General features: G+C 41.2%; 2 protein-coding genes across 6 annotated transcripts in view; one reads left to right on the top strand and one right to left on the bottom strand.

Annotated features, from left to right (window-relative positions):
* The window catches only part of itsn1 (intersectin 1 (SH3 domain protein)), a 64,491-nt gene extending 56,353 nt beyond the window's left edge, over positions 1 to 8,138 (bottom strand). For 4 of the 5 annotated variants that reach the window (XM_029740900.1, XM_029740903.1, XM_029740902.1 and 1 more), the window contains exon 1: positions 7,972 to 8,138. The gene's annotated coding sequence lies outside the window, so the exon portion shown is untranslated. The remainder of the gene's footprint in view (positions 1 to 7,971) is intronic. The other variant, XM_029740904.1, reaches the window with a different exon arrangement.
* Positions 8,139 to 8,355: 217 nt separating this feature from the next.
* On the top strand, positions 8,356 to 12,840 carry cryzl1 (crystallin, zeta (quinone reductase)-like 1). The gene is made up of 12 exons (XM_029740905.1): positions 8,356 to 8,721; positions 8,844 to 8,921; positions 9,201 to 9,273; positions 9,389 to 9,433; positions 9,629 to 9,697; positions 9,860 to 9,993; positions 10,162 to 10,273; positions 10,765 to 10,863; positions 11,225 to 11,337; positions 11,697 to 11,802; positions 11,989 to 12,034; positions 12,630 to 12,840. The coding sequence occupies exons 1-12, from the start codon at positions 8,656 to 8,658 to the stop codon at positions 12,727 to 12,729; spliced, it is 1,041 nt and encodes a 346-aa protein (XP_029596765.1). The 5' UTR covers positions 8,356 to 8,655; the 3' UTR covers positions 12,730 to 12,840.
* The last annotated feature ends 1,247 nt before the right edge of the window (positions 12,841 to 14,087 follow it).

The raw sequence follows: 14,087 nt of genomic DNA, 5'->3' as shown, positions 1-14,087 counted from the left end.
CACGTTTAGTTATTTTCCAAGCTACAGCACAATATTTTACATACAGCCGGCTTTTAAAGGACCAAATAGGTGGCCTGCTTCATTTTTGCCATGGAAAAAATATTGCGAGTCACAACCCTACTAGTTAAGGTGAACAGCACCAAGTGGGGCTGACTGGAATGGCACAGGAGTGGTTTTTCTAGATCAAAAGGGGCCTTAGGTGGTGGGCGTGGCAATGCCGAATTGAAGTGACGAAGAGAGTTTATAACACCTTATATTGAACTGCTACAGAACTAAAGAAATATGGTAAATGTATGAATAAATTGCAAGACAGTCTCACTGTGTTTTTGATACTCACATGGATGACAATACTAAAGATATATGGTGGACAATAATTTGCATTGGGAACAATAAGATTTGGAGACAAAATGTATTATGACTATAAAACTACTTTTTGTCCACTTAAACATTATTTTTAAACGAATCAAACAGGAAAAAAAATGTGAATGCTGGACTCCAAAAGACTAGTTGACCTACAAAAACTTGGACACTTAAATCATGTAGCCTAATAATGAACCCATTTATTGATGTGAAAATTGATTTGTAATCATATCTATTATGTTTATAAAATAAGAAAAAAATGCTTTAATAAAGATTATTCTACACGCAAAAAGAAGTTATGGGCGCTGTCGGCACGGTTGAATTTGAGAAAACGATAGAGGTCCCCATCTTTTATTTTATTTAGCATTTAAGACAATTTCTTGCAGGTCACTGAATTTTTCCATGGAGCCAGGATACAATTTTGCAGTTTTAACATACATTTCCTGCAATTCTACACATTTAGCCATGGACCTGAGAGAAGATTTTGCAATTTTTAAAGATAATTTCCTGCAATTATATGCATTATGCCATGGCTAATGCCGTGTTCTTATGCTCAAACTTAACTTCACTAGGGTAGGGGGCACTATTTTCACCTCCGGATGAAAAGCGTGCCCAAAGTAAACTGCCTGCTACTCAGGCCCAGAAGCTAGGATATGCATATGGTAGATTTGGATAGAAAACACTAAAGTTTCCAAAACCGTTAAATAATGTCTGTGAGTATAACAGAACTGATATGCCAGCCGAAAACCTGAGAAAAAGCCATCCAGGAAGTGGGATTTTTTTTATTTTGTAGTTTTCTATTGAATGCCATTACAGTATCCATTGACTTAGGACTCAAATTGCACTTCCACTATATGTCAACAATCTTTAGAAATTGTTTCAGGCTTGTATTCTGAAAAATTAGGGAGTAAGACCACTTTGAATGAGTGGAGCATTCAGTGTCCCAGAGGTTTTTCCATGCGCACGCCCGAGAGCATGCCTTTCTTGTTTTCCTTTTATATTGACGAAGCTTTTATCCGGTTGAAATGTTGATTATTATGACTAAAAACAACCTGATTATAAACATCGTTTGACATGTTTCTACGAACTTTACTGATACTTTTTTCATCTGTCTGTTATGACTGCCTTTGAGCCTGTGAATTACTGAACAAAATGGAGGTTTTTGGATATAAAGAGGGACTTTATCGAACAAAACAAAAATGTATTGAGTAAATGGGAGTCTTTGTAATGATTTGTCTGCTGGGCGCTGTTCTCAGATAATCGCATGGTATGCTTTCGCCGTAAAGCCTTTTTGAAATCTGACACCGTGGTTGGATTAACAAGAAGTTAATCTTTAAACCGATGTATAACACTTGTATGTTTTATGAATTTTTATAATGAGTATTTCTGTTTTTGAATTTGGCGCGCTGCAATTTCACTGGATGTTGGCCAGGTGGGACGGTAGCGTCCCACCCCCCCTAGAGAGGTTAACCGGGGCCTCCCACTCCTCTTTCTATTCTGGTTAGAGCCAGTTTGCACTGTTCTGTGACAGAGTAGTACACAGCGTTGTACGCGATCTTCAGTTTCTTGGCAATTTCTCGCATGGAATAGACTTCATTTCTCAGAACAAGAATAGGACTGACGAGTTTCAGAGGAAAGCCATGTGTTTCTGGACATTTTGAGCCTGTAATCGAACCCACAAATGCTGATGCTCCAGATACTCAACTAGTCTAAAGAAGGCCAGTTTAATTGTTTCTTTAATCAGGACAACAGTTTTCAGCTGTGCTAACATAATTGCGAAAGGGTTTTTTAATGATCAAATAGCCTTTTAAAATGATAAACTTGGATTAGCTAACAACGTGCCTACGGAACACAGGAGTGATTGTTGCTGATAATGGGCCTCTGTACGCCTATGTAGATATTCCATAAAAAAATTATAATCTGCTGTTTCCAGCTACAATAGTCATTTACAACATTAGCAATGTCTACACTGTACTTCTGATCAATTTGATGTTATTTTAAATGGACAAAATAAAAAAAAAAGTGATCCCAAACTTTTCAACGGTAATATATATATATATATATTTTTTTTGTAAATAATATAATTTCACAACCTTTACGTGCTTTTAGACATTTAAATTTACACAAAGCGTTTTTCCATCCCAAATGTTTTCTTCTGTGATTTTTACAGTTTGGACTTAGACGTCCAAGAGTTACATCAGAAAGGTTATATGGGGAGGTTATTTAAGTAATCAAGTGACTTATAAAGGTGTCCTTGAGCTGCTCAGCAGAATACTAATAGTGGCAAAAAAAGTTTTGTGAAAAATCCAAACAAAAAAAGTGTAGGAGAAAAAGCAATCAAAACACAGACATACAAAGTGATCCAAGTCGCACAGACACAGGCCCATCTGGATCAACTGAAGAAAGGAATAAAAAGACGTGTCACTCTTCCTAGAGCTGGTCGCCTGGCCAAACTGAGCAATCCGGGGAGAATGGCCTTGGTCAGGGAGGGGACCAATAACCCGATGGTCACGCCGACAGAGCTCCATAGTTCCTCTGTGGAGATAGGAGAACCTTGCAGAAGGACAACCATCTCTGCAGCCCTCTACCGATCAGGCCGTCATGGTGGAGTGGCCAGACGGAAGCCACTCCTCAGTAAAAGGCACGACAGCCCGCTTGGAGTTTGCCAAAAGGCACCTAAAGGACTCTCAGACCATGAGAAACTGGATTCTCTGGTCTGATGAAAACAAGATTGAATGCTTTGGCCTGAATGCCAAGTGTCACATCTGGAGGAAACCTGGCACCATCCCTATGGGAAGAATGGTGGTGGCAGCATCATGCTGTGGAGAGGTTTTTCAGTGGCAGGGACTGGGAGACTAGACATGCTCGAGGGAAAGATGAACAGAGCAAAGTACAGAGAGATCCTTGATGAAAACCTGCTCCAGAGTGTTCAGGACCACAGACTGGGAGCAAAGGTTCATCTTCCAACAGGACAATGACCCTAAGCACACAGCCAAGACAATGCAGGAGTGGCTTTGGGACAAGTCACTGAATGTCCTTGAGTGGCACAGCCAGAGCCCGGACTTGAACCCCATCAAACATCTCTGGAGAGACCTGAAAATAGCTGTGCAGCAACACTCCCCATCCAACACTGACAGAGCTTGAAAGGATCTGCAGAGAAGAATGGGAGAAACTCCCCAAATAGAGGTGTTCCAAGCATGTAGCGTCATACCCAAAGAGAGTCGAAGCTGTAATTGCTGCTAAAGGTTCTTCAACAAAGTACTGAGTAAATGGTCTGAATACTTATGCAAATGTATTGTTTCAGTAAAAAAATATACATAAATTAGCAAACATTTCTAAAAACCCGTTTTTGCTTCGTCAGTATGGGGTATTGTGTGTAGATTGATGGGTGGGGGGGGACAATTTAATACATTTTAGAATGTATTAAATTAGCAAAATACTTGAATACTTTCCGAATGCACTGTACAACCAAATTGAGAACTGTGCAACACACACAGTTCTTTCCACCATCCCCAAGAGAGGTCCAAACTGCATGCAGGTAGTATTTGAGGGAATCCTACTCCAAACTGCAGCACCAACATCAGAATTATCACTCATCAAACCAACATGACCTTGGATATAAGGGAGTTGGTGTTTAAAAAATAAAAAAAACATCAGATGACTATCTAACTTATCAAATGGCTTGTCAATCTCAGGCCCACAGATCCTGCAGTGAATGCTGTGCAACCGATTGGTAGTCTGGTGACCAAAGGGCAGCACTGGTTCACTGGTCAACGATCAAAAGGTTGAGGTGGGGAACGGGGCAGCGACAGCGTCTATGTTGTACGCCAAGACAAGGGCATTGCCTGCTTCTTTGAAACATATTTGGCTGTAACCTACATCATGTTGCTTTGGCAGTATAATTAAATGTGCTGAAAATGGACTGCGGTTGACTGTGTGGACTGCTGGTGGGTAGATTTAATGTGACACTTTCCTGTTGAGGACCTGAAATGCCATGCTCCAGCCAATGTCAAGGCAAGGTTGCCCTGTAGCTGAGCAACCCAGGGGCGATAGATAGGAGCGCTGCAGTGTCTGCAACTGCGCAGCCAAAGCTCTCTCACATGCATGCACGCACACAAACCTGTTGCCTATCAGTTAGCCCATAAGCCCCGATGCAGATCAGCATAGTCTAAGATTAATGTAAAATCGCAGAAAAGATTAGGTTTGGTGGGCCGTTTTCCCTGCACTAGTCGGCATCGGAGGCAATTCAGTTAACTTGATAAGTCTGGAATACCCTCTGCAATAAGCACACCATGTTCAGCCCTTAGAGGAAAATTCACAGATGCTTCATCAGCACAGCACCAGTTCGAAAGCAAACTCAATATTATATGCATTGAAAATCTACCTACCGTAAACAAGATTGCATTTCCTACCAGCCAGCGCAATTTTCTGCATTTTCTTGCCATGACTCTATGGTAGGGCTGGGCGATACGGCCAAATTATCATACCATTTATTTTATTTTTTGATGACAGTATTTTATGTTTTTGAAATTTGCTTTGAGTAGTATGTGACCCTAGAGTGGCAACACATACATTCGAAGTGATTTCAATGGGTTCCTCCATTCTGATTGTTTAATACTGTTCAATTCAACCAAAAATAATTTCCTTCATTTTAATCAATTTCTGCATTTCCTGCACTCATTTGAGATCATTTCCACACTGCCACGTAGGGCACAATATGGGCAAAAAATCTAGACCTTATTTTAACCAAATGTTGCAATTGCAATTTGACTTGCGAATTACATCAAGACACTTGGGTGAACAGTTGGAATCATGGAAATTGAATGTTCATTAAAATTCTATATTTAGAATATAACAGTGGAGGCTGTTGAGGGGAGGATGACTCAATAATGGCTGCAATGGAGTAAATAGAATGGTATCAAACATGTGTTTGATATGACAACGAATGAAAATGTCAGCGAGGAGTTATTGTGACAGGGTAGGAACCAAAGTGTTGGTCTGTATTTACTAGGAGACCATATAATCTTTGGCTTCATTAAATGTTTCTTCGTGTTGGCAACATATTCATGCTTTTCCTATTCCTCTTTGATTTAAAAGGTACTATTGCACAAACAACACGCTGATTTAGGCCTACACCATCACTGGTATCAGGCTGTATAGCTAGCTACATTTGCTTTGACTCAGTACATTTTAATAGCTAGCTAGCCAGTTAACTAGTGATTAGCATTAGAGGCTAACACAATTTAGCTAAAACATGCCAAGGAAAAACAAACTAGTTGTTTGCAGATGTAAGAAAAACAAACTAATAGTGTAATTATAGAACGCTTGTAGATATATATTAAGAAGAAAAGTGAAAACAACATCATTGTCATCAACATTGTTGCATGTGCTGCATTGACCATGCAGACTGAACGCAAGTGTTTTGTGGTAAAGCAACAACAAATGCGCTCCTTGAGTGACGGGGTGGGACCTGATCTGTGTGGAAAGCGGCATGGAGAGTGGAGAGGGATGACTAAAGGAGCGGTGTAAACCATAAAAATGGATGTTACACAAGGCATATCACATTTAACAAACCAAACATTCAAATACTGTTATAGAAGGTAAAGTAAAAACCCATAATGGTCCATGCATCAATACCGGTATATACCGCCCAGCCCTACTCTATGGTATTGATTAAAGCTGATAAAGAAAAATACAAAGCCCCATTTGAGAGGGAGATGCAAGTCCAGCAAAGCAGAGTTCCCCCAGCCTTTGCTGTTAAGACGTGGTAAGACAAAGCAGAAAACCAAATAACTGAATTAGCACGCTAACACTAATCATTGGCGCCAGAGCAGTATAGTGGGTCTCCTACAAGTCAGACAAAACTCAGCAGGCTACAGCACTGGAAAGTTAAACTATGGTGGCAAAATGATTCTATGCTGTGACCAAAATCATATCACAAAATCAAAGCATGTCACTTCCTTCATGCCCCTCAAATAGAGATAATTTGGGGTAGGGTGTCACTGCCAACAAAGTTCAATGCACATTAATCATTTATATGATCTTTCTTGACAGCCAAGCTGGCATGGCTTCTAGAGTCAGACAGCGGGGCTAGGGCTAGGTTTAGGTTGGCCCACAGGGTGCGTGTGAGGCAATGCCAAACATGGCTGTTAAAAACCATGCTCTCTTTCTTTCTCTGCCGGTCTCTCTCTGACAAAACACACGCAAAAATGCATGCGTAGTGACATGGCGAGATGTCACACAGAAATATCCTAGAGTAGACACGTTTGTGAGGGATATTCATTTCATTAGCTAAACAAAAGAACCAAAATAATCGAACCTGTGCAAGACTAATGATGTCAGGGCAAGGGCACTGCAGTTTTTGTTAGATATGGCCAGGTCCAGAGCGTTCTTTTCTATTGCAAATAGAAAGCTATGGCCATGTCATTCCTATTGAAACTAAGCAAAATATTTAAATTCTTAGAGCCCACAGCACAACATAAATCATACCTAGCTAGCAAGCTAACTGGCAGCTAACTGTCAATGCAGCTTCGTTAGCTAGCTAGTCAGTCTGCTAGCCGGTTGGCTTATATGATTGGTTGCTAGCTAGTCTGAGTTGTCAGGCTGTAATACAGAATTAATTGGTATATACAGCCTGACACATTTGTATGAAAAATCTTGTAAAACGTTCCTTACAAGCCAGAATGTTGCATAAAATGACATTGAAACTTATTCTACCAGTTGTCTGTGCAGTTTGTCCTTCAGCTGCTTGAAATTTGAGGAAAATATCCACAGGAAAGAATTGTTTATTATTTACCCAACTTTTTAGCAGTAGGTATGGTTCAGTTAGTCACCTAGGTAAAATTAGTTTTATATTGGATATTCGGGTCTCTCTCATAGCTATTGAGCCAAGCATGCCATGACAACGAACATGGTATATTCTGAATCAGGGGAAGATGCACCCCTGATACACAAGTTCCATTGTCATGGCATGCTTGGGTCAATATCTATTGACGAGAGAAAACCAAATATAAAACTACCTTTACCTCGGTTTCGAACCCAACCATATAATAATATGTAGCTACCCAACTGCTCTCTAAATAGTCGGCTAAACAATACTTTCTTTTCGATATTTTGTCTCAAATTAAGAGCAGTTGAAGGGAAGGACAAACCACACAGACAACCGGTAGAATAAGTTCAAATATACAACATTCTGTTTTGTAAGGAACATTTACACGATTTCGCACACAAATGTTTCAGCCCGTATAAAAAAAACGTACCAATTAATTGTGCATTACAGTCTGATTAATCCGACTGGTTGCTAACTAACGTTAATGCACATACTAATTACCTTGCTTAACATCACATTCAACACAAATTAACTTGGTTAGCTAGTTGGCTAACTAGTTAGCAAGGTAGGGATCCTTGGAAATATCATCCACTAAAATTCATACAATGGCATCTGACTGGTTAGCTAGCTAATAACACGAAATGGGTTGATAAGTGAAGTGCAGCGATTTCCTACCGACCGTCTTGTCTGCCCCCTACCAGCTACTGTTACCAGCTAGCGCGAGCCAGGCTAGCCAGAAATTCTTCCAAATTTGTACTGATTGATTACCATATTTTTCTTACCTCATCATTCGTTTTCCATTCTTAAATAATTGATAAGTTAAGGTACTGTGTGTTACTTATACGATAAAATTGAATGGTCGATTTAGCGAGATATTTTCCCTTTAATTCCAAATTCCCTTCCACCATGGGCCCGCCGTAAGGCTAAGCAAATTGGAAAATGGGGTACTACCGCGAGATGTTGAGTTTTCTGTGTATCGGCATTATCGAGCCAATCAGCGAACGATATAATATGATCGACGTAAAATTGTACTAATCACAAATAGCAAACATGTGATGTAAGTGTCCTATTTGACTATAATCGTTGATTGACAATACATTTTGTGAACGCGATAAATCAAAAGACCAATGGGCGGCTTAAGCCAATCTCGCGGTATCAACATTTTTGGGCGTACAGAGGAACTAAAGGAAAACATACAAATATTTGTTTATGCATGTCGTTAGCTAACGTTAGCTATCTTTCTGCCCATTTTCTTTTAACCGAAGACCTTTAACTGATATCATATGTCCAACATGACATGTATTTGTTTTGTAAGATATCTGCATACTCATTGACATGGTTTAACAAGAGTTTTGGCAGTACAAGTTTCTACTTTCAATGCACAGGTAAACAAACAGCATTGCTAGCTAACGTTAGTTGCTCTTATTGCGCGTGAATTTCACCTGCATGCTGATAGTTTTTCCACCATGAAAGGGCTTTACTGTAAGCTAGGTGAAACCACTGCAGAGGCGAAATTTGTCATCCAGGAAACGGTGAGTGCCCAGCATAATAATGTAACTGTCACTTTAGTCTAGCATGCCAACAATTTTAGCAGGAGGGCTCATAACGCTAGTTTGCTGTCTGAAACTCTGCTTGTCTTTTCAACATGTCACAGAATTTAGCCAGTGCCCTCGGTAGCAACCAGGTCAAAGTGCAAGTGAAGGCATGTGCCCTTAGTCCACTGGATATAAAAGTAAGTGTAATGTGTGTTATACTCATTGTATTGTCAATGTTGACTATATACGCCTAGCAATAGCCATAATGGACAAGACTTACTGTTGTCGCTCTCAATATGCTGCTGAAAATAAGTATCAGCCCCTGTATTTTAAAAAAACATATTTTTAAAACATTTTTATTTTTTAGACCAAAGTATGTGTGTTGCTATATGATAGGCCTACCTTACATGACCATACAGCATGTATGGCTGTATGGGCTACTTGTCACATTTCCTTACCCTCTCTCCTCTGGTTAGCTCCATGAGGATCTAAAGTTCCAAAGGGACCTGGTGCCAGTAGGGAGGGAGATTGTTGGGATCGTCCTCCAAGGTAAACAAAATATTCACTAATTGACCTTGTTTATCACTTTGATGTTAATTACACAATGTACTATATTTTTGGAGCAAACCTTTAATCTTTTGCAATGTTTTTGTTCTGTTTTCAGTTGGGCCTAAGGTGACCTTTTTCCAACCCGATGATGAAGTTGTAGGTAAATGTTACAGGTGGGATCTGAACCTGCTACATAAGGATAAATCATAGAGCTTCAAAACATCCCCATATTTTGATGATTTTCACATTGTCAACGGCCGATAACCTATTGAAAGACCCTTCCCTTTTTATAATTTTTGGATATGACCATTGTGTATTTATCTAGACTTTGCTTTTCCCTTCTTCCACATGACAGGAATTCTGCCCTTGGATACAGCGATGTCTGGTTTGTGCGATGCCATTGTCATCAACGAGCATCATCTTGGTATGTTGTACACATCCAAAAGTAACGCAAGAGTACATCTATAACATCTATTAGTATTTGTTGGTACAAATTAACAAAGTAATAAAGGGTACACATTTAAATTGGTACAAATTAAGTAATTGTTTCTTCTGCAATATTGAGTGACTTGTGTTCGCTCACCAGTGCAGAAGCCAGAGAAGTTGAGCTGGGTGGAGGCGGCAGGGGCCATTCGGGATGGACTGCGGGCCTATACAGCCCTCCATACCCTAGCCCGTATGGCATCCGGGCACACTCTGCTGGTGCTGGACGGAGCCAGTGTAGGTATTTCCCCATAGTGGCCCCTCATCTGAGCATTCAATGGCACTGTATAAATCCATAGTTGGACATCACAAGATGTTAGCAAAGAATCTTAATAGTAGCACATCATTTCTCTTTAAGAGAACAAGACTACTAACTGCTATTTTGGCTGTGTATATACCTTTCAGCCCTTTGGAGTTCTGGCCATCCAGCTGGCCCACTACCATGGAGTTAAAGTACTGGCATCAGCCCTGTCCTCCGAAGACCAGAAATTCCTGGAGCAGCTTCGGCCCAGCGTTGGTGAGAACGGGGAGGGGGGCAAGTGTGTGTGTGTGTGTGAATAGAGTAGCGGTGTCACAGTAGAGAAGGTGTTGGAAGTTGAGGATTGTAAATTAATGCAACCGGGTAATAACGGATGCGAAGAGACAGCGTTATTATCCATTACCTAAACCACTCTCATCATGAAAAATACAGTAGTAAAGTTCTGACAGCAACACATAGGGCCCAGTTTCTCAGACACAGGTTAAGCATAGTCCCGGACTGAAAAGCATGCTAGATGGAAATTTACTGGGAAACTTGCCCGTAGTATTTAATCCTAGTCTATGCTCTGTTTCCTCTGTCACTTTTCCACTCAAATCACACATTCTAGGAGTGTGAGAGTCTCTTATAGGTAAGTCTTGTGTGTGTCCTCTTGGAGGGCAATGGAAATGGAGTACCAAAAATGGTTATTTATTGTTGGTACACTGTTTGGCGTGTAGCCTTCATAAGGGTTTTCCCTGTCCTGTGTCTAGCCAGGGTGATAGGTGTGTGGGATGCCAAGGTAGACCTGGTGGATTCCTGTTTGGAAGAGACGGGTGGTCTAGGGGTGGACATTGTCATGGACTCTGGAGGTAAGAAGCCAATGTAGGGCCGTAGGTTGTCGTTATACATTATGCTAGCTAGCTTTGTCTAACATGAATCGTAGTGCTGTGAGTGTGTGCTTCTGTGATTTTGTATCTAAACACAAAACAGTAAAGGTTTGTAACAGGAATAGAAGGAAAATTGATTCACTGTTGTGCCCTGTTGTTTTTATACCATTGACACAGGCTTAAGAGGTGTGTGTGTGTGTGTGTGTGTGTGTGTGTGTGTGTGTGTGTGTGTGTGTGTGTGTGTGTGTGTGTGTGTGTGTGTGTGTGTGTGTGTGTGTGTGTGTGTGTGTGTGTGTGTGTGTGTGTGTGTGTGTGTGTGTGTGTGTGTGTGTGGTCCCTCCAGTGAGATTGCATGAGGAGGAGCCAGAGGCCAGGTGTCTTCTGCCCTACAAGCATGACATCATCACCCTGCTCGGGGTCGGAGGTCACTGGGTTACAACTGAGCAAAACCTGCAGGTAGACTGCAGTCATGTATTCTATCCAACCATTAATTAGTGTTGGATTAGAGCAGCCATTTGGCAGTTCAGTTCCCCTAGTCATATAAGATTTATTCATCACTACTTACATACCATGGGTGATTGAAATATTGTTTGTTTGTTACAGCTTATTAATGTGTGCTTTCTGAGAAGTTGAAAATACTGCAAAAAAACAGACCAATGTTATGTTGGGAGTAGTGAAGAGATCTGGGTTAGATGGTGTTTCCTGTAATAATGTGTATTTATCTGTCTTTCCATTGACCTTCAAGTGGATTTGCTCAAGTTTGTACGCAACGTTTGTTTTGGGTTTAATCTGAGCTCGTCTCTTCTGTTTCTCAGCTGGACCCTCCAGATAGCCGCAGCCTCTTCCTGAAGGCCGCCTCCCTGTCTTTCCTCAACGAGGAAGTGTGGGGGGCATCCAGTGCCCGCCAGGGAAGGTACCTCCGTATCCTTTAGCTTACCTCAGCCCCTCTGGGTCAGCCTCTGGAGGGGGCAGGAATTTTAAAATCCCCTAACTATAATTCATTGAGATGAAACAAACATATTGAAATGAAAATCTGATATAAGGGGTTGAGCGTGGATAATAGAATTGCTAATATGTTACATGTTAACCTTACATGCTCCTTTTCAGACATCATGAAGGATATAGTGGAGAAGCTTTCCACTGGGACCTTAAGGTACAGATCTGCAATAATGAGTGTATGTGCAGTGCAAGTGTGAATAAGCTAGGGCCTCCCGAGTGGCGCAGCGGTCTAAGGCACTGCATCGCAGAGCTAGAGGTGTTACTACAGACCCGGGTTCGATCCCAGGCTGTGTTGCCGCGGCCGGGAGACCCATGAGGCGGCGCACAATTGGCCCAGCGTCGTTCGGGTTGGGGGAGGGTTTGGCTGGCCGGGATGTCCCGTCGCGCTCTATCGACTCCTTGTGGCGGGCCTGGCGCATGCACGCCGACTTCGGTCGCCAGCTGTACAGTGTTTCCTCCAACACGTTGATGCGACTGGCTTGCAGGTTAAGCGAGCAGTGTGTCAAGAAGCAGTACAGCTTGTCAGGGTCGTGTGTTGGAGGACACATTGCTCTCGACCTTCGTCCGTACGGGAGTTGCAGCAATGGGACAAGACTGTACCTACCAATTGGATATCACGAGAGGGGTGAAAAGTAAAAAAAATATATGTTTGAATAAGCATGGTTATACAGCACATTTGTTCTTGGTATGTTGTGGAGTTTGTGTTTATCCTGGTGGACAGTGCTCACTTTGCCCTCTGTCTTATGCAGGCCCCAGCTAGAGGACCCGGTGCCTTTGTATGATGCCACAGTTTCCATGGAGATGGTGCAAAAGAAACAAGTCCGGAAGAGGTTGGTTGTTCAACTCTGAGGCGGACAGACACTCTGGTCCAGCATTCCCCTTGTCAAAGACAGGCTCCCAAATTCTGCCTCTCATATTTCCTATGTATTTGTGGCCAGCAGTGGTGGGAAAAGTACCCAATTGTCATACTTGAGTAATAGTATAGATACCTTAATAGTAAGTAAAAGTGAAAGTCACCCAGTAAAATACTACTTGAGTAAAAGTCTAAAAGTATTTGGTTTTAAATGTACTTAATTATCAAAAGTAAATGTAATTGCTAAAATATACTTAAGTATCAAAAGTAAACTCCTTATATTAAGCAAAGCAGACGGCACCATTTTCTTGTTTTTAAAATGTAGATAGCCAGGGTCACACTCCAGCACTCAGACATTATTTTCAAAAGATGCATGTGTTTAGTGAGTCCGCCAAACCATAGGCAGTAGGGATGACCACGTGTTCTCTGGATAAGTGCGTCAATTTCACAATTTTCCTGTCCTGCTCAGCGTTCAAAATGTAACGAGTAATTTTGGTTGGCATGGAAAATGTATTGAGTAAAAAGTACCTATAGAAAATATTGTATGTAGTGAAGTAAAAGTTACCCAAAAAACAACTTAAGTAGTACTTTATACCACTGGTTGCCAGTCATTCCAGTACAATGTAAATATGTGCTAAGAGTCTGTTTCTGAGTTGATCAAAACATCTAATAATGTGTGTTTTGCTTAGTGTAATTACATTCAACACATTGAGGCTTGTCTTTTTATTAAAAACCTTTGTGGTTAACCCTCAAGCATGAAGCCTTGTAATTTTTTACAGCCTCCAACAGAGCAACATATCAGTGGTGTTTAGTATGACACACCGTAGCAAATAATTTGCAACAGAAAACAAAACATCTGTAGAACCTTATGTTTGGAAAAAAGTTTTATTCCGTTTGGTGCCTTACTGAACATGACCCAGCTTGAATTCTACATAAACTGCAACTGCTTTTCGTGTGTCATTTGTGACCAGAGAAATTCTTGCTAAATTATTTAATCTAAGGTGGGGAAGCAACAATGTCCTGTTTCTGGAGGATTTCTGGGATTGGAGAGATACCATTGTCCACATGTACCGCTCTCTGAGGGCATATCAGAAGTGTTGAGAGACAGGTCACTTCCAAATAGTTTGTCCTTCCAGTCAACGCTCTGTCCTCAAGTGACCCTCACTGTGATTGGCCAGAGTTAACAGGGCTGCATTCAGTACAGAACGTAATAGAACGTTCAACTGAACAGAAACTGTGCTGAACGACCAATTGGGGAAAAAAACATGGCAGGGTTTGGTTGTGGGTTCAAAATGCACAGCTGTCCTTTTAAATATGTCACTCATTGCTTCATCCCACACCCTGGAAACCCACC

The sequence above is a fragment of the Salmo trutta genome, chromosome 39, assembly GCF_901001165.1.
Source record: "Salmo trutta chromosome 39, fSalTru1.1, whole genome shotgun sequence".
Classification (NCBI taxonomy): domain Eukaryota; kingdom Metazoa; phylum Chordata; class Actinopteri; order Salmoniformes; family Salmonidae; genus Salmo; species Salmo trutta.
The sequence above is the reverse complement of the archived record's forward strand: the minus strand, read 5'-3'. Positions and strand labels throughout refer to the sequence as shown.

Excerpts from the sequence above, each read along its gene's own strand:
- cryzl1 (XM_029740905.1), top strand. The coding sequence starts at position 8,656 with ATGAAAGGGCTTTACTGTAAGCTAGGTGAAACCACTGCAGAGGCGAAA. Across the intron at positions 9,274-9,388 it reads TGTTGGGATCGTCCTCCAAG|TTGGGCCTAAGGTGACCTTT; the intron begins GTAAACAAAATA and ends TTCTGTTTTCAG. Across the intron at positions 9,994-10,161 it reads TGGTGCTGGACGGAGCCAGT|CCCTTTGGAGTTCTGGCCAT; the intron begins GTAGGTATTTCC and ends TATACCTTTCAG.